Below are 23,105 nucleotides of genomic sequence, written 5' to 3' on the forward strand. Positions count from 1 at the left end.
ATAAAACTTTAAAAACAACACAAATGTGATTTGTTAAAAAAGTATACCAATAAATAGGAACAATCTTTTCAATGTTGATCATTGAAGTTGTCTAATTATCAATTATTTCTTCAGGTAATAATCAAACAAACAGTTTATTTTTTGCATTAAGATGGAACGACAATCGCATTCCTTTCATCTACTTTTCTTCATTATACCAAAACGAACATTTAGAAGAGTAAATTAGGGTTTCTATCTTCTTCGAATGTTCCACAGCCAACCTAAAGCCGAACCTATCACCAACCCAATTGCCAAAAACAAACTCATTACGATTCCAGCAATGTTCGATTCCTCAACCGCAACAACTTTAGGAGCAACGATCATAAGCACACTAGTCAGGTACCCATTGCTAACTCCCAACAACAACGTCAAAAGAACCACCGGAACCTCTTTTCGCAACCAGTTGGGTCCGAATATGCAACCCATAAAGAGCGGAAAGAACACCACCCTCCCTATACTGCACCATACCACCCATCTACTTCTCTTTAGCACATAAAGCGCCGTTAAACACTTGCCCAAAAAGTCACCAATGTTGAAAGCAGTTATCAACAACACAGGATACCAATCACCAAAAAAAGTTGAATTCACGTTCTCGCTCAAGTACCCTGGGAAAATCGACAAGGTCACAACGTAGATTGTTACCATGGACACTGCTAGCCATCGGAGTTTCTTGAAGACCAGGAGTGTTTCCGGTCGTCGGAGCTCGGTTTTGGGTGGGTGATCATCGAGGTGGCTTGTCTGGGTAGTTTTGGTTATGTAATGTTGAATCGTTGGTATTCGGTGGAGTAGGTTGAAGCAGATAATGCACAGGAGTTCGATGAGTGTGCTGGTGAAGAAGTAGATGTGTGTGCTTGTTCGAAGTCCCTTTCTCGATCGAGGAAGTGAAGCCTTGGTTATGATCCTTAACATGCATACCAAAACCCCCTGCATTTTGAATTATTCGGCTTAATATATTAACTAAGTAATGCGTGTACTTACTAATAATACGTACCGCTGAAGCGTTGCCAGCTACGAGCGCCTGCATGTACCTTCCGGGCAATTTTCCGGTGGCGCCGACCAAGCTTCCACCGGTTAATCCTTCAGCAAAACCAGTTACTGCCACCATCGAAACAAGAACCACAAAAGCGAAATTTGAACCTCTTCCGAACTCATCCCGATGATCGACCCAGTCAGTGATCGGCGCCACAAATAAAACCAAAACAAACAAAGCATAACCCAAATTCATTCTCGTTTTTAACGCCGGCAGCTTCATCTTCAAGAAGCTAGACCAGCATGTCAGAATAAAAAGGACAGTCATGGCCGCCACCATATACGCAACAGAGAACACCTTGCTGATGTGCTTCGCCGGATAAAGATACTGAAAGTAGTCGACGGCGGTGATGAAAGAATTCCATGGAACCAGATACCCTGCGCCGAGAAGAAAGTGGATTATGTATGCAATGTAATAAGGGTCTTTCGGTTCATCAGTTTGATCGTCTCCGGCCGACGGCTCCCAGTGTTGGTTTACCATTACGTCGCCGGGGATGAATGCTAAGGAAGTAAGGAGAAGAAATTTGTTTGAAGAGGTTGTAGTTAATTCTTTTAGTATTTAAGAGAGTTTGTTGGATCGATGTAAAGATTTATTGATTTAGAATTACTAAAAGCTGCCACGTTGATGTGAGAAAGAAGTATTGAGACGGTGGATTTCAGAATGGTATGCGAAACTCGGCCACAAACACGTTCAAATTAGGGAAGTTTTTGGATCAAATTAACCCTGCACCTTCGTAGTTTAACCGATATAATGCTCGTTAAATATCTTGGACGCATCATAGTTCATCACGAAAAGCAAATCATCTCCCTACCCATGGATCAAATTAACATCGGTAAAATTAAAAAAAAGATAAGTTATTGCAATTGTTTTTGATTTGTTTGTAAATTTCACCAATCATATCTAATTAAAGTTATTTCATAATTCAATAATGTTATATCATTTATTTTCGAACGAAAAAAAAAAAAAAACTATTAGTAAGATTCGTAAGATTTATGAAAAAACATTCTTATGAAAAATGTATGTTAAGGCTTTTTGGTTAACGAGCTTTGAAAAAATTCTTATGAAAAAGGTATGTTAACCGTTAAGGCTTTTGATTTGTTTATAGAAACATAAAACATATGTGGGAAAACTCTTCTACTAGGGATCAACTTTTCTCTTTTGGATTCTCTCTTATATTTCATGTTTGACATGGGTCTCTCATATGTGGCATGTTTGACATGGATGTGGCTTATGAATGCAATCACATATAGACATAGACATCTATATGAATAGTTTACAAAGTGTGAATAGTGAACCTTGAATAATGAATGATGAATTTTGAATTGTGAATTTTGACACTTATTATGGCATGACATGCATTTCTTATTGCTAAATTTATCGTCCAATTGTTTGTATGGATTGTTTGCCTGATACCCCGCATCATGAACTAGGCTAGTTTTTTTTTTTTTTTTTTTTTTTTTTTTTTGGAACGGCTACTCCTACACTATTTCTAATTTTCCATCGATGTCCCTCACTGGACTTGAACTCTCGACTTCAATAAGGGAGGGCAACACCGAATACCATTGGACTAGAAACCCTTTGGTATGAACTAGACTAGGTGAATACCCTATCTATTAGTTAATATGATTCAAAGTAGAATGAATACTTGGAAGAAGCCTACATAAAGAAATATGAGGACAAACAAGGCCAAAAGAGGTCTAACATTAAATGAACGTGACTTTCCCCACTTCTCTTCGAGAAATCATCCGATTCAGGGACGGTTTTATGAGGTCCCCGGTGTGGCACCGGCAACCTCTAACTTTTCTGAACGCAGTGTAAAAATTTTCAATTTTTTGATTTTTTTTTTAAACTATTTTTCATATATCGGCAACGCCTATTCATCCCGGCAACATCTACTATATTTATTCCTGCGTCCGTCCCTAATCCGATTAGGCCCTTAATTTAGAATTTCCCCAAAATTTGGCTCATTTTCCTATTTTACTGAATTTTGTTTTAATGGGAGAAGATATGTTTATCTTAGTTTCCCTTTTTCCATTTATTTACAAAGTTAATTACATGAATTTATTGTCAATTTTTGTTTTTCAAAATTTGACGCCCGTACCAAGTTTAGCTTTCTCTATATATAAAGAGATCTTTTTAAGCCTTTTACTAACACTTTTAGATTAATAACAGTTATATCATATATGTTTGAACAATTATTTGTTCTTGCTTTTGTTACGTGTTACAATACGACCTTATTAGTTAATAGTCCTTATTTTGTACACTAGACTTATACCAAGATGTTGGTATAACCAATTAGACGATCTACATATGGCTTACAAGTTAGATGTAGGATATTTTGACCTAGAAAATACACAAGTAATGTCATAGAAACTACATAAAAATTTGTTAAGGACTTCAATCCTATCCCACTCGCCATTAGTTAGATAAAATCTATAATTTGAATCACTTGCTTCCAAATGAGTAAATATCGTACGAAAGTAAAGTGCACTTCGAAGCATGAGATATGTAGAATTCCACCTTGTTGGAACATCTTGTCTTAACCCCCATTTTGGATCGAAACTAACTAACTTCACACAATCCACAAATTGTCTTTTGCGAGCTTGAGATGCTTTGACATACTTCACACTTTCTCTTACTTTAGAAACACAACCATCAATCTCTTTCAACCATGTGGAACTATCAAATTTAGAATGTGAGCACAGCATCGTGTATGAAAAAATTGACCATCTTTAATAAGTGTTTTCCTAACATTCAATTGCAACTTCACACAATCCCCAATAACATTTGACGTACAAAAGTTTATCTGGCCTATAAAATTGATTTACATGTCGTTCTAAGTTCCCGGTTCCATATCTAATGTCATAGTTCTTCACATCATCACACCATTTGCATTCTTCTTTCCTAATTCTATCTTCTATGACAACACCTTTTAATTACTCGAATACATCCCATATCGGTGAGGTTTGTGTATTCTCCCTCTTTCGTTTTCCTTTGGTTTTCTGATTGTCTTCTCCCTCCTTATTTACCTCCACACAATCATCATTCAAATCATCCCTAGTATCATCATTGGTATTACCATCCATCTAAAAGAAAAAAACAAGAATTAGATAAAGGTAACAAACAAATGAGCTACATTTGTGAATTAAAACCAAGACATAACAATCAACCATGCCTAAAAAATTGCATATACATACGAATATTCAACTCCAAATCAAACCAAAAACAAGATTTTCATATCCATCCATAGTTAACCCACTGACAAGCATATTTAAGTGAAGTTGTAGCATCTAACCAAAAGAGTTACAAACATATTTAGGGGCTTTGTCTTCCAGTTTGATTCAACTAGAAACAAAAGCCTATAAAACTCAACTTGAAATCATGTTTGGCTGCATATTTATTCAAAATCCAACGTAGCCAGCATGTAAGGCATTAGTTAACTTATGAGGGGCATAAAACTTAGGCGAGCTGTTAATGGGTATATATTTGGTCTCAAATGTTGATACAGGCTGCTATCTATCGATGATGCCTCCTGATTTTTCTCCAATTTGGGATTTGGGATTGGGATATTGAATTTGGTTTACCTTTGTTTTATTGACCTTGGTTAAATTTTAACACCATGGTAGCATGTTGTTTTTTTAACATTTTTTGACAGTGCAATTTCCTACCGTCTTAACACTACGTGCTTAAAGCTTATACATGATTTTCTGTTGAGGTTGGCTAAAAAGACACCTTATTTTTCCTTTTAGACATCCTATTTGATTTTTAAGGTTGTTTTATTGGTTGAAATTGCATTGTTTTTCGAAAAAGTAGATTATAAATAGTTTAGTATATGTTGACTTTTGATAAAAATATTGATAGGGTGTCTTAATAGCAACACCATTTTCTGTTTCATAGCTACCGTGTGTCATGATTAACACTACATTGATACAAGAAAATAACCCAACTTAAAAGTAGAAAAATGAAACAAAAAGTCGTAGGAGAGACCGTGATCAAAGGAAGCAAAAAAATAAAAAAAATAAATCACAAAGGAAAAGAATATACGATGTTTTTGTAAGAATCCGTAAACTCAAATGAAGCTATGGTTGCGTTGTACTGTTGTGTGACCGAATGAGAGACAGTGACGAATCAGTGAGTATAACTGTGCTTTGTGCAGCTTCGATTTCACTTTAGAAAGAGAAACAAGGCATGAGAGTGACGAGCGACGATGAGAAGCTAAAGGACTGGAGATTGGAGAAACACCGATGATATGGTACGATTCGGCCGGCGATAGTCGATGAATGGATGTCCGATTGTCTGATAATCATGATTCGTGACTCGTGAGATGGAGAAATCAGAATAAGTCAACAAACAAAATTGATAATTTGAGATGTAAGATATCAACGATTTTGGAAACGATTCAACTTAGGGTTATAAACTAATTGTTAACTTTTACGCAATCTATAACATCCGGATTTTACCAGGTATCTTGTAAATTTAATTTCGTTGAATTGTGAGGGGGACTCGGCGAGTTGGAGCTCAGACTCGCCGAGTAGGGATGCAGATTTGGGCAAAGGAGCGCGCCTGGACTCGGCGAGTCCAGGATATGGACTCGGCGAGTCTGCGCTGTGTAATGAAACCCTAAATTTCCGGGTTTGAGGCCTATTTAAGGGGCCTTATGGCCGTCATTTGTGCTCACCCAACCCTCAGTGAGAGACCCTTGGGTTCTTGAGCGATTTGTGAAGAGAAAGGAGCATTTCTTGACCTTGTGTGTGTTATTTAGCAAGAAGAAGGAGACTCTAGGCAAGAGGAAGCAAAGGAGGTTGCTATTTCGTGGATTTGGAGCTTAGATCATCACTCTAGAGGTATGATCTCGGACTATTTTCTGTTTGGTGAAGCATTATGCAATTTAGGGCTTATGATGGTCATTTATGGGATGATTTGGTGCCCATTGGTTCCCTCCTTGAGTTGAGGTTATGGATCTGGACCCATAGAGGTCCAGAGAGCCTCACTCATCAAGCTTTATGTATGACAATGGAGTCCATGACCTTGTGTTGTAGTAAATGAGTCTAAAACATCATATATGGTCATATAGAGGTTGTATGTGCATCAAGATTGTAACTTTACGTGCTAAATGAGCTTGGAGGGACTGGATCTATGGATTAATGGATTGGATCTGACCTTTAGAGCAAGATTGAGTCAGTGCATGGCACGGACTCGCCGAGTCCGAAGAACAGACTCGACGAGTAGCATGAATGTTGCCCGACCACACAGTGAGTGGCCTCGCCGAGTTGGGGAGGGTGGACTCAGTGAGTCAAGGGGGAGTCAGAATGGACCGGTGGATTGAGTCAAACTGGACTCGCCGAGTTGTTTTGAGACTCGGCGAGTTGAGTCGTGGTGGCCCCACAACTCATGCCAGGTGGAACTCGTTGAGTTGAGTGAATGCTCGGCGTGTCAAGGGAGGATTCCAGGGAGATTGGTGTATACGCCCAGACTCGCCGAGTCGCCTTGGTACTCGCCGAGTCCGGTCAGAGTTGACCGTTGACCGTTGACCAGAGTTGACCAGTGTTGACTCCTTATTGATAGTCAACCTTAGAGATATAAAGTGTTAATTAGAAGCATATAAAACTGAGTTTACCCTCAACTCACTGAGTCCACTCCCTAACTCACCTCGTCCACTCGACACTGATAAAACTGAAGAACTCGGGACTCGCGACCCAACTCGTCGAGTCGTTCTTCCGACTCGCCGAGTTGCCCCCATGCAACTGATTTTTACTTGATTTTGTTTGAATCCAACACATACAATTGATAGATCTGGGTCCAATAAGCTGATTTACCACGTAAAGTTTCCAACTTTACGTGTACAACCTCATGAATAAGGGAACTAAGGCTAAAAGATGCACAAAATGGGTAGATCTATGGTTATCATGCAATATAACTCCAAAAAGACAGTAGATCTGGGCTCTACAACACCCCAACATTCAGATCCATAGCTATTTCGACTTAATAAGGCGTTCATGCAAGTGTAAGGCTTGGAACAAGCATCAACTAGCTCTTGGGAGAGCTCTAATGGAAGTTTAAAGCATATAACAAGATGGAACTCCGAAAATACCTCAATTAACTCTGATTTGGCCTTGGATCTTTGCACTACAACACTTCTCCTTGCTTCTTCCTTCTTCTCCTTCTTCACACCTTCACAAAATGGCACCAAAACACATATAATCTCTTCAAGGGAGGTTTAGGGTTCTAACACTGCGTTCTCAGGGTGAGGGAGGCGAGAATGGGGGCTATAAGGTGGTATAAATAGTAGGCAACCCGGGGATTTTAGGGTTTCACCCAGACAGATGGACTCGCCGAGTCAGGGATATGGACTCGCCGAGTCCCCGGCTCACGCGTGCCCTCAGGCGCGACCCTACTCGGCGAGTCAGGCTAGAACTCGCCGAGTCCCTCTTGAAAAAATCACTATAATTACCAATAAATCAACATACCGGGAACGGGTCGTTACAATAATGACATTTTCATATAAAGTATAAGTACATACATACATACTAGAACGGTGTCATAACAAGAACAATACAAATGTAAAAAGATAAATTGAATGCTACGATTAGTCCTAGGTAGTTATGTACTCATATCTGGGATAAATATAGCCCGATTAACTATATTTATGCGAGATGTGACTAACATGTGTTTGGGAATAGTCGTGGTGAACAACAATTCTAAAACGTACCAACACCCCATACAAAGAAATGCTTGAACCAAACATAATGTTTGAAATATTATAGGAGCACTTTCTGATACAATAGAACCATACATCTAAGTTCCTTATGTGCCTCTTATGCCTCTATTCTTGCACAGTTAACATGGCCAAATTTTACTTACCCGGAGACCCTTACTTTCCCAACAATGGGAACGGCGGATGGATCGAGGAGGATCCTGAGGAGCAAATTAAGGTCGACCCACCAGCCGTAGAAGAAGACCCGAAGGAGGGTCAGGATGAGAACAGTGATGAGGACCAGAGGAAGGAGGACTCCGATGCGGAATCTAAAGTCTGCAACCCACTTTTTACTGTACACGATCTATACGATCTTGCGCCCGAGCCGAGTTTCCAGGTATACTGCCATCCAGGTGGCCCATTATGGATGTGAACTCTTTGTAAGAGGATACTTCCTTTTCATAGACCCGAGATTTTGCTGATAGAGGTACCATTTTAAGGTCTGATACCTCATTGGGTGGAGGACTTGTGTAGATGGAGCCCTGAGCAGGGCCAACGTTCTCCATATGGTATAAGTCGTGAGTTCTAGGATCTCCATAATAGAGGTTCAGCTGACAGGGCTCTCCTTGTCATGATTCGCCGTATCTCGCACCTTGGCGAAAATGTGAGGGCATATTCCAGCCAGATCTTAGATGTTGGTGCCATTGTTAAGGTCACCGCTGCTCGGTTACGTTGTCTAGATGACGATCATGATTAGACTCGTAGGATCATCGACTATCTTCAGGAGGAGGTCAAAATTGCCCGAGCCAAGGTTAGGGAGTTCAGTGACCGACACGTCGTCATGGAGCGGAGGATGATCGAGGCAGAGCGTTGATCCGAGGACACCAGAGAGGAAGCAAGGGAGATACGAGCATCCATAGCCACACTTCGAGGGCCGCAAGATGCCACTCGCCATGAGTAGTGCTTATTGTACTCGACTTTTGTTATAGACTAGGTTTTAAGAGTAAGCATTGGTGCTACTCCCCCCATGTATGTAGGTCGACCCTACGAATAAGTGATTACACTATTCTAAGGGTCGTTATGTTGCCGATTTTATTTTAGGTTTCAAGTATATTGTAGACCTCCATAAAGGTCGTTTTTCCAAAACTATGTACTACTATGAAACATTATCAATGAAATGGTTTCCATGTTATTTCATTAGGTATTACTATTAAGTTCAAATTGTTATGCAATTGTTTATTTATTCTAGCAACCATATTTTTATGAAATGTTTACAAATTACGACAAATACAAGTCATAACAAACATATAGTTGAGACGTACTATTTCGAAAACTAGCCGTTTTATAACTATTATCAAGGACTTGCCATCATTCCATCCCTATGGCAGAAGAATGCCACCACACAGAAGTAACTGACGCGCTGCCGAACCACCAACAGCTCCACCAGCACCAACTCCACAGGTGGACCCGACTATGTTCCAAGCCGCTGTGGCAACCGCTATGGAAAAAATTAGCACCAATGGCACAAATGAAAGAAAAAGGAAATGACAACGTAATCGGGAACGATACCAATAGTTCTAATCATGGTGAAAGTTAAGGACACCAACGAGTATGCTCCTACAAGGATCCTATGAACTGGAAGCCCATAACTTTTCATGGCGATGACAGTGTCATCACCTTAACAAGATGGTTTGAGAAGACTGAATATGTGTTTGAAGTCTGTTCATGCCAAGATAAATGTAAAGTCAAGTATACAACTTGTACTTTCATTGACTCGTCCTTATCCTGGTGGAATGGCCATGTTAAAACCCTGACTCTCGTCGTGGCCAACTCTATGAGTTGGGAAGACCTGAAGGTCATGATGTTGGTGGAATACTGAGTAAGAAGCGAAATTCATAAATTGGAGCAAGAGCTTTGGAACCATACGATGACGAGCTAAGATGTGTCCCCGTATACTACCAGGTTTAACAACTTGGCGGTTTTGTTCCCCGGGATGGTCACCTCGGAAGCCAAGAAGGTGGAGCGATATATATGGAGACTAACCGCTCATATTCAAGTAATGGTTATATATGCTATTCCAACCAACTACAATAGTGCCAAACGTTTGGCATAAAGTCTTGTCGACCACGGAGTCCGCCAGGGCAATATGGAACCCACACCTTAGCAACCAAAAAGAGGAGATAACAAGCGAAAGTTATGGAACAAGAAGAAGGGACAACCCGCTCAAGAGCCTATCAAAAGACAACAAACCGTGGCAGTCCATGCCACCACCACCCCTACTCCCCTAGCATTGGCTAAACAATATGCTGGGAGTATACCTAAATGCAACAAGTGCAACTTCCATCACAGTGGAACTTACTGGGAGATGCACTGCAACAGGAAGGGGCATACTGCTCCTTTCTGTAAGGCGCCAGCTCAACAGACCACCCAAGCAACCAATGATGGGGTGAGTTAGGTGTGTTATGGATGTGGAGAGATGGGGCATTTCAAAATGGAGTGCCGAAAGGCAAAGAACAAGACTATTAGAGGCATGGGAAGGGTCTTGACAATGGGGCACGAGGAAGCAATGAAGGACCCCACTGTGGTTCTAGATACGTTTCTCCTCAATAACTCATATGCATGCATACTTTTTGATAGCGGTGCGGAGAGGAGTTTTGTGAGCCATAAGTTTAAACACATACTCAAACAAAAACCTCAATAACTCAATGAAATATTCATAGAAGAAATGCTAAATGGAAAAACTGAAAGAACAAAGACATATACATAGGATGCACCTTAATCCTAAACAATCACTCCTTCCAAATAGACCTAATGCCTGTTACAATAGGAAGCTTTGATGTGATCATTGGCATGGATTGGTTAATCCCTCGACATGCCGATATCATGAGTTACGAAAGGGTCATCCGACTTAACTTACCAAATAATGAAACCCTTGTCAGCTATGGTGACAAACCCGGTACAGACCTCCAAATCGTCTCCTACATCAAGGCTCAAAAGCACCTGCACAAGAAGTACCACATATTCCTAGCCCATGTTGTTGACGAGAAGAAAGAAGTGAAGGAAATTAAGGATATCCTAGAAGTTTGCAACTTTCCTGACATATTTACAGAGCACCTTCCGGGAATACCACCTGTGCGACAAGTCGAGTTCAGAATCGACTTGATTTCTGGAGCCACCCCCATAAGCCAAATCACCATATCGATTAGCCCTGAAAAAAATGCAGGAATTCTCCAATCAGTTGAGTAGATTGCAGAGTAAAGGATTCATCATACCAAGCTTCTCACCATGGGGAGTGCCAATCTTGTTCGTAAAGAAGAAAGATGGAGCATTCTGTACGTGCATCGACTATCGAGAGTTGAACAAACTCACCATCAAGAACTGATATCCCCTACCCTGAATTGATGATCTATTAGATCAACTCTAGGAATCGAGCTACTTTTTGAAAATCGATCTAAGGTTGGTATACCATCAGCTCAGAATTCAGGAGGAAGATATTCATAATACAACGTTTAGGACTCGATACAGCCATTACGAGTTCGTTATGATGCCCTTCAGATTGAATAATGCACCCGTTGTGTTCATGAATCTAATGAATCGCATATTCCAACCTTACCTAGATAAATTTGTGATACTGTTCATCGATGACAAACAAATCTATTAAGTAAGGAAGAGCATAGTCAACATCTACGACAGGTCTTGGAGACACTAAGGGTGAAAAAGTTGTATGCAAAGTTTTCAAAATGTGAATTTTGGATTCAAAAGGTGGACTTTTGGGGCACGTGGTCAGCGAAGAGTGGATACATGTGGATCCCTCCAAAATTGAAGCAATTGAAAATTGGGAAGCACCAAGGACACAGACAGAAAGCCATTAGTTTTTAGGCCTTGCTAGCTACTACCAAAGGTTCATACAGAACTTTTCCAACATCACAAAGCCATTTACTTCCCTGACCCAGAAAGGAGTGACCTTCAATTGGGGAGATAAACAAGAAACTGCCTTCGAGACGCTAAAGCAAGCTTTATGCAATGCTCTGATCCTGTTTCTTCCAGAAGGAACGGAAGACTTTGTGGTCTATTGTGATGCATACAAGTAGGGTCTAGGTTACATACTTATGCAACGGGGAAAGGTTTTTTTCCTATGCCTCTAAACAAATTAAGACTCACGAGGTCAACTACACCACGTACAACCTTGAATTAGGGGTAGTAGTGTTTTCTTTAAAGATCTAGAGACACTATCTTTATGGTACAAAGTGTACAATCTTCACTAACCATAAGAGTCTCCAGCACATCCTCAACCAAAAATAACTCAATATAAGGCAACAACGATGGGTAGAGTTGCTAAATGATTACGAATGTGAAATTTGTTATCACTCGAGCAAGGCCAACGTAGTAGCAGATGCCCTAAGTCGAAAGGAATACTTAGGGTGCCGAGTAAAATCATTGACAATGACTATCAGTTCACATATATACACTCAAATCAAGGAGGCACAACTTGAAGCTTTGAAAGATGAGAATGTTGCAAGTGAAGCCTTGCGAGGGATGGATAAAAAACTTGAGGTCAAGGATGACACAGCTCGTTACCTCATGAATCGAATTTGGACACCGAGATTCGGTAGGTACAAATACATTATCATGAGTGAAGCTCACAAGACCAAGTACTCCGTTCATCCCAGGTCAGATAAGATGTATCTTGACCTCAATAAACTGTATTGGTGGCCAAATATGAAGGCATAAATCGCTACTTATGTTGGCAAGTGTTTGACTTACGTCAAGGTCAAAGTGGAATACCAAAAGCCCTCGTGTTTACTTCAACAACCGCATATACCCGAGTGGAAGTGCAAGCGGATAACCATGGACTTCATAACTAAATTTCCCAAGACAACTGGTGGTCATGACACCATATGGGTAGTTGTCGATAGGTTAACCAAATCCGTGAACTTCCTACCAATAAAATAGATAGACAAAATGGAGAAACTTACAAGGACGTACATCAAAGAGATTGTACGGTTACATGGTGTGAAAATATCCATTATCTCTGACAGAGATAGCAGGTTTACCTCACGGTTTTGGCAATCACTACAAAAGTCCTTGGGGACCAGACCCGACATGAGTACATCCTATCACCCACAAACCGACGGGAAAAGCGAGAAAACTATTCAAATGTTGGAAGATATGTTAAGATCTTATGTGATAGACTTTGGTAAAGTTTAGGATACCCACATACCACTCATCAAGTTCTCATACAACAAAAATTATCACTCTAGCATTAAACTTGCTCTGTTTGAAGCCCTCTATAGGCGTAAGTGCAAATCACCTCTATGTTGGGCTAAGGTGGGGGACACCCAGCTAGCAAGAGGACAAGTGCCTAATAGTACTCTTACCGGCCCTGAGATCATACAAGAAACGACAGAGAAGATGGTTCAGATCCATGAATGACATAAGGCTTCATGGGACCGACAGAAGAGTTACAAAGATAAACGGTGCAAACCATTGGAATTCCAAGTTGGTGACCGCATACTGTTGAAGGTCTCACCCTGGAAGGGAATGATACATTTTACAAAACATGGAAAACTAAATCTAAGTACATAGGGCCATTCGAGATCCTTGGCAGGATCAGCCCAGTAGCATACAGACTTCGATTACCGCAAGAACTTAGCAACCTGCACCCCACATTCCAAATGTCCAACTTGAAGAAGTGTTTGTCCAATGAGACTCTCGTCATTCCACTTGACGAAATCGAATTAAACGAGAGTCTCCACTTTGTCGAGGAACCTGCGGAAATCATGAACATAGAAGTCGAGAGAGCAAAGCAAAGTCGTATACCAATAGTAATGGTCCGTTGGAACGCCAAGCGATGACCTGAACTTACCTAGGAACATGATGATCAAATGAAACAGAAATAGCCACATGTTTTCCCTAACTCTTGAGAACCTACTCGGAATGTTAATTTCAGGATTAAATTCCTTCTAACGGGGGGATGCTGTGACAACCATCAATTTTGGTCAAGCAAAGTCAACAAAAGTCAACTAGATCAACTCAAATCATATGAGAATTTTAGGAGAAATGTGATATTCCCTAATTTTTCAAATGTACTATTGGCAAGTTACAATACAAAGTACCTCCCTTTTTTCAGTTATTGAATATAAACCCTAGTTACGGTTAGTAACGTAAAAATTCAATAATTCAATTTTATATTATTTAGGTATAAATAATATTCATAACTCAACACAGCTGAGTTCATAAACTTTACACGACATGGCAAATCCCTAACAACGGTTACATATTCAGATTTTTGGTGAAGTCGTCACCAAATGCGACAAATTCCACACCCGACTTAAACACCCAATTTTAGAGGAAAAAATTTAGGAATCAACCTAACTTTCATGTAGCATATTATTATTTTTGATGATAATAATTTTTATAATAATTTTAATTTTTATAATTCAAATTAAATATTTATACATCATTTATAACATATTTTTATAAAAAAATGCCAAGCTTTTATAAAAGAGTTGACTTTTTTTTTTATTTATAAAATTCATAAGAAACAAAAGTGTCTCCTCTTTTCCCCACCATGTCCTAACACCCAACATACATATGCACAAACCATAAGGTATTATTCAAATAGTTTCATCCATGTCCCCCTACCCACCCCTCCCCTTCCCTCTTTTATTTACAGCCGAGGACCCCCCCCCCCCCCCCCCCTTCACTTCATTCTTCATTTCCTCTCAAGAACAAACTTCTCTTCTCAAGTCTCATCTCCATAAGTTGGTTCTTGATCATCTGGTAAGATTTTTCTCACTAATCTCGTTGTTCTATACACATATAGTAGTTTTGTTACAATTACACACATTAACATGTGTTAATATCTGCATGATAATTCCGTCTTTAAGTGTTCTTCAAGTGTCTTCAAGTGTTCTAAGCTTGAAAACCTTTATCTTCACATCTTTATCCACGAAGAAACACACTCAATGTGAGTTCATACCCCTTATTTTTGTTTTTATCCAAGTTTTAGGGGGAATACAAATAAACTTGTATAATAACACTAGTTGTTATACATGCTTTGTCTTCAAGTTGTGTAAAAGTATTATTCACATGAAATAATGTTATTACCTAGTATTGTGAACATTTATGTCTGGTATGTTGTTTGAAACGCAAATCTATGAAAAATGAGTATAAACATGCTATATGTTCTTGAGAAAAAGTCACAAAAACAAAACTATAAAAACTATGGTTTTTATGAACATGATATGACTTTTCTAGCAAAAATAGTTTTAACCAAGTTATTACATCATTTTCGTGGGATACAAATAAAAATATGTTATTTTGGACATGAGTTATGAAACTAGTTAAAAATACCAACGATTTGGTTTTACAAAAAGAAAACCTAAAAACCTACCATTTTTATGTAAAATAAGAGTTTTTCTTGCAAAAATATTCATGACAAGGTTATGGTACCATTTTTGTGAGATTGGACCTAAAATATGTTATTTTAAACATATAAAGTTAGTTTGGCTTAATACGCACAAAAAGGTAAAAATAAAATTTACCAACCTTATAACTCAATTTTGACTGTTTTGTGACATAAAAACGGTCAAAACTAGCAAAGTGGCTTCACCATAGTAAATGTTCATATACATGTGTTAGTTGTAAATTATATGTTATTTAGGGGACATCTAAACATGTTAGCGTGTGTGTGTGTGTATATATATATATATATATATATATATATATATATATATATATATATATATATATATATATATATATATATATCTGTGTGTGTGTGTGTGAGAGTATATATGGGCACAACAAATCATTTATAATAAACTATAATTTGTATAGTTTATGGGTCATTGACACTATTTTACCGTTTTGATACAATACGAATAATTATATAAAAGTATAATTATTTTTACATTATGTAATTACTATGGAACGGTGATATTTACACTTACGAGGGTTTTCATTACACTATACATAAACTTGTGAAACAATTATGTGAGACATAATCTTCACCATACCTACCAGAGTACACACTATATTCCTAAATTATAATCAGAATCTCAGTAAGAGAGTGTGGCACTTGTGTATAGATCTATATGGGACTGATAATTTCGCACCTAAGCTACTAGCTACAGTTAGACCGACAGGTCTGGGGTGACAAATGTCGAACATTCTGACGCCTGAAGAACATCGTAGCATTCCAACTTCAGTTTTAGCACAGTTGTAATAACTCACATAGGGAATCAATAGCGCAAAACTTAAGAATCTTTTGAGTTCCTGAAAAGCTTCTTCGTGGTCTTCGGTCCATTTAAACTTCTTGTTCTTCTTCAAGATATCATAGAAGAGCTTACACCTTTCTGAGGATCTTGAAATGAACCTGTTCAGTGTTGCTACTCTTTCGGTTAGCCTTTGTATATCTTTTGTTGAAGATGGATATTTCAGCTCGATGATTGATTTGATCTGCTCTGGACTTGCTTCTATTCCTGTCTTGGTTACCATATGCCCAAGGAACTTGCCCGACTTCATCCCAAAGTGGCATTTATACGGATTCAACTTCATGTTTTATTCTTCCGGATAGCCATGTTAAGATCCGTGTAGTCTACACATACTCGCCACTTGCTGTTCTTCTTCTGTACGATAACTACATTAGCTAGCCATCTCGGGAACTTCACTTCCTTGATCATACCTGTCTTGAGGAGCTTTTTCACTTCTTCTTGGATGATCTAATTTCTTTTGGGTGCAAACTTCCTTCTCTTTTGTTGTTTAGGTCTGAAAGAAGGATCAATATTAAGTTTGTGAGTGATAATACTCTTGTCTATACTTGTCATATTTTCATGTTTCCATACGAACGCCTTTCTTCTTTTTTGAAGGGATTTTAACAGGTCTTGCTCAATTTGCTAGGGTATTGAGGATCCTATAAGGACTTTAGCTTCAGGATCCTCGCTGCTCAAGGGAACTTCCTTCACGTTTTGCTCCTTTGTTTCTAGAACATATCGTTCCCCTTGCCTTAATTGTTATGCTTGCTGAGGTTTTGTCGTAGGCTTCATAGATGTTTTATAACATTCCTTTGACTCTTGTTGATCTCCCATGATCTTTTCTGTTCCCCATGGAGTAGGAATCTTTACATAATGATGATATGTTGATGGAACCACTTTCATCTCGTGGATCCACATTCTACTTAATATCACATTATAAGAAGATAAGGTGTCAATAAGATAGGAATTTTGTATAGAGTTTACCCCCTCATTGTATACTGGTGGCTTTATCTCCTCGATAATGTGTTTTGTTTCTTCGCTAAATCCTATGAGAACCGAGGATCTTTTGAGTATCTCTGATTTTGGGATGTTCATCCTCTTTAGTGCATCCAAGAGTATGATGTTGACCGAGGATCCTCCATCAACAAGGATCCTTCTGATGAAGTGGTTGGCAATGTATAGTATTGTCATGAGTCTGTCATGGTGAGGATCTCGGATCTCTTCCCTGTCCTTCTCATCAAATGTGATCTCCTCTTCATTGCTAACTGAGGTATTCTTCTGTGTTCTATCCTCCTTTTCTATTTTAGAGACCTTGACATGTCTTGTATCCTGAGAATAAGAAGTACCACAAATGTTAGATCCGCTTGAGATAACGTTAATTATCTTGGCGTTTGGGAGTGGAGATCCTGGTTTCTCCGGGATCTTCTGACCATCCTGTATGCTCTCCTTGTAATTTTCTTTCTTTCTTCCGAGGATCTCTTTAAGATGCCCTTTGCTAAGGAGGTAGTTTATCTCCTTTCTTAGGGCTATGCAATCCTCCGTCATGTGACCGAAATCTTTGGGGTAAGCACACCATTTGGACATGTCTTTCCAACTAGTGGGCTTGCTATCCTTCTTTAGCCATCTTGCTTTGTCTCTGAGATCCTGCATAACATGGATCAAACCTGAAATATCCACATAAAAACAATAGTCACTGATTTTAGGATGGTCCTCTTCATCTCCTTCATCTTTGAGGACATTAACGCTGTGATGATCCGGTTTGGAATTGGGCTTCGATTTTTAGGATCTTGGAACCGAGGATTCGGCCTTCCTATTGGGATTCTCGTATTGACTTGAAGGGTTGCTCTTCTTCTGGACTTCTTTATCCTCCTTAAGCCTTATGAACCTCAATGCTCGGCACCTAACTTTGTCCAATCTCTTGCATGGAGTCATCATGAGATCTTCATAGAAGGGTGAATCCTTTGTTAGACCCATCTTGAAGACCTCCACAACAGTCAGCATGTCAATGTTGGGGATGCTTAGAGCTTCCCTGCCAAACCTGTTAACAAAATCCATAAGTCGTTCCTTAGGATCTTGAACCACACTATAGAGATCACTATTGATCTTCTCGAAGGTTCTGCTACATGAAAACTAGTTAGTGAAAATATTGACTAAATTTGCAAATGAAGTAATAGAATAGGGAGGAACGTTTAGCATCCATTTAAGAGCTAACCCCGTCAGGGTTGAGCCAAATCCTTTGCATAGGCAAGCTTCCTTCAAGGGCACTGGGATGGGAATGATCTCCATCCTTTCTCGGTATTGTGCTACTTGCTTTTCAAGATCTGTAGTTCCATCGTAAGGCTTCATACTAGGAGTCTGGAAGTGCTTAGGAACTTTGATATTGGCTATAACAGGAGCAAATCTTGAGATCATGTGACTTGTTGGAGATGCTTCTGGAATGGGTTGAACTACCCCGGGTACGCTTGAGATCATCTGTCTTAACTGCTGAAGTTCCCTAGCCACGTTTGGACTTATTCCTGCATCAACATTCATAGAGTTAGTATTTATAGTATTGTTTTTTAAGAATTTACTAGAATCAAGGTTTGTAGGATTATTAAAAGGCTTATCGAGATCATTGATCATAGATGCTCGATTGTTCATAGTCGTCCCCTAGGGTGATGCAGCAGTAGCAAGAGTTGCGTTCCCCTATTGATTTCCTGAGGATCTTGCATTATCAAAGTTCAAGATCCTTGGTTGTACAACTATGGGCATCGTTTCTTAGGATCTCTAAAATTTTTCCTTCATCCTCTCCACTTCTCTAAGTAGTGTTCTATTGTCATGTTGTTGCTGAGTCATCTGTTGCATCATTTTCCTTATCATAGCGAAGAGTTCAGTTGTAGTGACCGAAGTAGTCGGATCCTGGAGTCCTGAAGATCCCAAACTTCCTTGGTTAGCGACCGGAGGGGTGTTTCTCTTGGAAGTATCGGGCGCTTTCTTCTGACCAGGGGGTCCACTCAGAGGAGGTGGTAGGTTTTTGGTTGGAATGGAAGGAGCAGAGGATGAAGAAAGGATTGGTTGTGTAAACATGATCTTTCAAGGATTTTGAACACTACAACCCCATGGTGGACGCCAAATTGTTTTGGTTAAAAATTACACAAGTATAAATCAACCAAATTGAATGAGAGGCTATGATTTTTGAATTGTGCAATCGAAAAAGGTAAAGAGAATAACACGATTGTTTACAAGGAAAGCCCTTGATCCTTGCTAGGATCTCCGGCACAAAGCCTTGGGAGGTGATAATAATCACCTGCCTTGATGATTTTATTAATAAAAAATGATTATTATAGAGAGTACTTCGGTGAGAACAAGTGAAAAGGTTCGTAGAGCTAGCTAAGAATAGGTATAATATGTCGTGTGCGAGATACATGTGTCAATTTATAGTCTAAATTAACTAACAAGATGTCCGATATTCCCAGGATCCTCTATGACCAGCTTTGTAAACGTTGTTTGATTTGGTATTCTGAGTCTTTAGCATATTTGAGACGACTCTCTGTTGGGAATAAGTCTTCTCTTGACTATTTCTACACATGTGTTAATTAAGAACAAAATATAACCGTTATAAATGTTAGTAAATAATAATAACGGCAATAGTAGGGATCCTGAGATAGTTGAGGATCCTGAATATCTGGTGAGGTTTGAGGATCCTGAATGCTTTGAGGATCCTAGACCTAAGACTGGGTAACATGCGTTCAAATGGTTTTATATAAGAATAAAACTACATAATACTATTTTAAATATAGAAATACTTATACATTTTTAGTCTTAGGGTTTTCAAGACTACAACTCATTTTTAAGAAAATTTGGATTTTCTGGGAATGTACACTGTCATTTTTACAAGTAAATAGCTATAGATTTTTCACATACAAAACTTTTATGAACTCACAACCTTAATTGTTTACACTTTTCAAAACTACTTGTATTATCAGGAAATCATTAAACAAGTAACCACAAGGCTTTTGAGGATGGGACGTTACATTGTCATATGATTCATTTTGTCATCATAATGTAAGTGGTTTGAAACATACAATACATGGTAACAATGTAACCTTTTCAATTATAATTATGATGGTTGTGTTTGCTTTGATTCACTATTGTATTTTATGTTGTGATACTGTTCATGAAAGTCATCCACCCCTAGACGTTTCCGCCATCCTGGTTTGGGGGTGTGACAGCTTAATGACACCACTCTCCATCATTTCCTTATATAAATCGTTAGCATCACATGGACTTTTACCAACACCATAAAATACAGAGAAACCACCTAGAAAATGAAAATTTTGAGGAATTGAATATAGTAAAAATAGAAAAAAATGAATAGTACATTGGTCGAGTACTGTTCCTAACTCGTTCCATATATATATATATATATATATATATATATATATATATATATATATATATATATATAAAGATGACAATCGGTGAAATATTGAAATGTAGGATATGTGATTATGTACTAAGCATGAGCTTTATCTACATTGTTGATAAGTTCCATGATGAGTAGAGATTTTCCTACACCAACATCACCAAATAAAGCAATCTTCCCTCCTCTTTATATGTTGAAAGGAGATCAACTATTTTGATTCTAGTTACAAGGATTTGTTGTTCAGCTGCTACTTTAACAAAAGTTGGGGTTCTCTGTGGATTGGATAATAATGCTCCATCTCTGTTACAGAGTATTAAGAGGAGATCTAAGATTATGCTTTACTTGGTGGATTATAGTTCACAAAACAATTACTAATATCACCACTCTCATCAGTTGGTTCTCCGATGACATTGATGATGCGGCCAAGGGTGGATCTACCCACATGTACCTAAAAATAGCAATATCAGAATGCAACCACAAATTAGGGCTACATGTACATGTGTCAATAATGTTGATAATCGGTGTCGGTTACTGAAGAGAAAAGCTTACAGTGATGGGAGAACTACACCTTTCAGAAATGGTGCAAATGATTTGGCATAACCTGCTTATATGATCTCTAAATCATCTAAAAGGACTACCAACCATCATACATCTAAAATGACTACCAAACCTTATACATCTACTCCCCATTACAATTATAGTTCTATATCAAGCAGTTGGAAGAAGAACGTAAGTTTTCCACTTACCTGAAAGGAATCATAAACAAACAAAATACATTTAAACTTCCTATAATTTCTTAAAAATAGAAGAAACCTGATGTCTAGAATTCATATGCTAAAATTAAGTTTCAAAATCGATGAAAGTAACCATCACCATATGTTGTCTTTACCCTTCTACTTCCTACACACAAACACAAATTAATATGTAGGTATCCTAAAACGGCTTTTCTAAATCAAGTAGTTATCCATCTGCATTCAACACCATTCTTCCACTTCCTATACATAAATAAATATAATGGGTTCCTAATTTTAATGAAAATTATATAAATAAAACATGTAAAAGCAACATAGATTTGTAGAATCACCATATTTAGAGTAGGAAAATATTATTGCAACCTTGTTGTTATAACAGACTACTCAATTTGAAAATCGAAATAGGTGTGGGGAAGAAAGTCAAAATCGTATACTAAAACAACTAAAAATATAAAACACCAAGTGGATTGTACCTGAATGAATCATTCGCCTCCTTGTACGGACTACACCTCATGATGGGTCGACATCTTCGAAATACCCCCAAATCGGAAACAATAGATGCTCTGGACTCCTTCACCCGACCTACCTTGTAGCACCTTACCGCCAACAACCCACCAGGCAATTACGGTGTCACTTTTAGGAGAGAGAGCAGCGGTGTCGGTGAGCAATTAGAGTGAAGCGGTGGTGGAGAGAAACGAAAACAGTAATATAACACTCAGTGAAGGTGGTGGTGTGTCCGGTGCGAGGGGAAGGGGCATTTGATTCGTCATGGGAGGTGGAAAGGATTTTTCTATGTCTATCTTTTAGTAGAAAGAGATGTTCATTTCAGAAGATCAACAAAAAAGATAGAGATGAGGCAACATCGACTCCAAAGCGGTGGAAGATAGATCGATTGAGATTTGAAACTGAAAGAAAATTCGAGGTGGTGGAAGTGAGTGATAAAAAAGAATCAAGAAGTAAGAGAACTGGTAGATGTAATCTGATAAGGAGACGATGGCTATGAAAGGATACATCCGGAAAGGTTGAAACGATAAAGACAAAGGACACTGATCCTAATGTAGTTAGCTTACAAATGTGGTGTAAATGTTTATAAAAATACACGTGTGTAACTCCAATTTCAAAACTAGCCTAAAAACACTCCCTAAAAAAATATCATATTTATCTAAGTGAAAGAAATAATGAGCCAATTATACTAAAATCCAATAAGTTTATTGTTCATAAAAATGAGCTTCTTTTATATATATATATATATATATATATATATATATATATATATATATATATATATATATATATATATATATATATATATATATATATATATATATATATATATATATATAGAGAGAGAGAGAGAGGGGATAGGGAATATACATTACATCCCTACCTAAGCTTAGGTACTAAACCTATAAAATATGTTATTTTAACTTAGTAAATATATCCGATTTGGTTTTCATTTGGTAAATATATCATCCTCAATAACATTTATTTTCACCATTATCGTTTTTCCATCCGTATTTTCTTTCATCTATTATCGTTTATTACTTCACCCCAGTGAACATTACTTTTTTCTACTGTCATGAAGATCTAAGATAATCAATATTTTTTGCTTCCTTATCAAAACTATTGTGTCGATCTTGAATCTACACATCCAATTATTAATCGTGAATCCCCTAACCATAATCTTTATATAGTAAAACACATTATTTTCATGAGGTTTATTACCTAAGCTTATGAGGGACTGTAATGTATACTCACCTTTCCTATATATGTATATATATATATATATATATATATATATATATATATATATATATATATATATATATATATATATATGGTTAAGTTCAAATGAGAACATTATTTAATGTGAGAACGTGAGAACACTACTTTATGTTACTATTCTACTATGAATTTTATATACACA

The 23,105-nt window shown here is 38.1% G+C and overlaps 1 protein-coding gene, 1 long non-coding RNA gene and 1 pseudogene across 3 annotated transcripts; all 3 read right to left on the reverse strand.

Annotated features, from left to right (window-relative positions):
- Positions 1-231: 231 nt before the first annotated feature.
- LOC145040108 (equilibrative nucleotide transporter 8 pseudogene) lies at positions 232-1,549 on the reverse strand (annotated as a pseudogene).
- Positions 1,550-16,780: 15,231 nt separating this feature from the next.
- On the reverse strand, positions 16,781-18,661 carry LOC145040109 (uncharacterized). Its single transcript, XM_078988087.1, has 4 exons — positions 18,592-18,661; positions 18,234-18,537; positions 17,854-18,137; positions 16,781-17,685 (listed from the first exon to the last, which is right to left on the reverse strand). The coding sequence occupies exons 1-4, from the start codon at positions 18,659-18,661 to the stop codon at positions 16,781-16,783; spliced, it is 1,563 nt and encodes a 520-aa protein (XP_078844213.1).
- A 1,828-nt stretch (positions 18,662-20,489) lies between these two features.
- LOC145042721 (uncharacterized) lies at positions 20,490-22,239 on the reverse strand. Of its 2 annotated transcripts, XR_013680728.1 has the most exons (3): positions 21,652-22,238; positions 20,976-21,172; positions 20,490-20,874 (listed from the first exon to the last, which is right to left on the reverse strand). It is a non-coding gene; the product is annotated as an uncharacterized LOC145042721 (long non-coding RNA). The 2 variants fall into 2 exon arrangements; XR_013680727.1 differs by having other exon boundaries at positions 20,490-21,172; positions 21,652-22,239.
- Between the last annotated feature and the right edge of the window lie 866 nt (positions 22,240-23,105).

This window comes from Lactuca saligna, chromosome 4, assembly GCF_052625555.1.
Source record: "Lactuca saligna cultivar CGN05327 chromosome 4, ASM5262555v1, whole genome shotgun sequence".
NCBI lineage: Eukaryota > Viridiplantae > Streptophyta > Magnoliopsida > Asterales > Asteraceae > Lactuca > Lactuca saligna.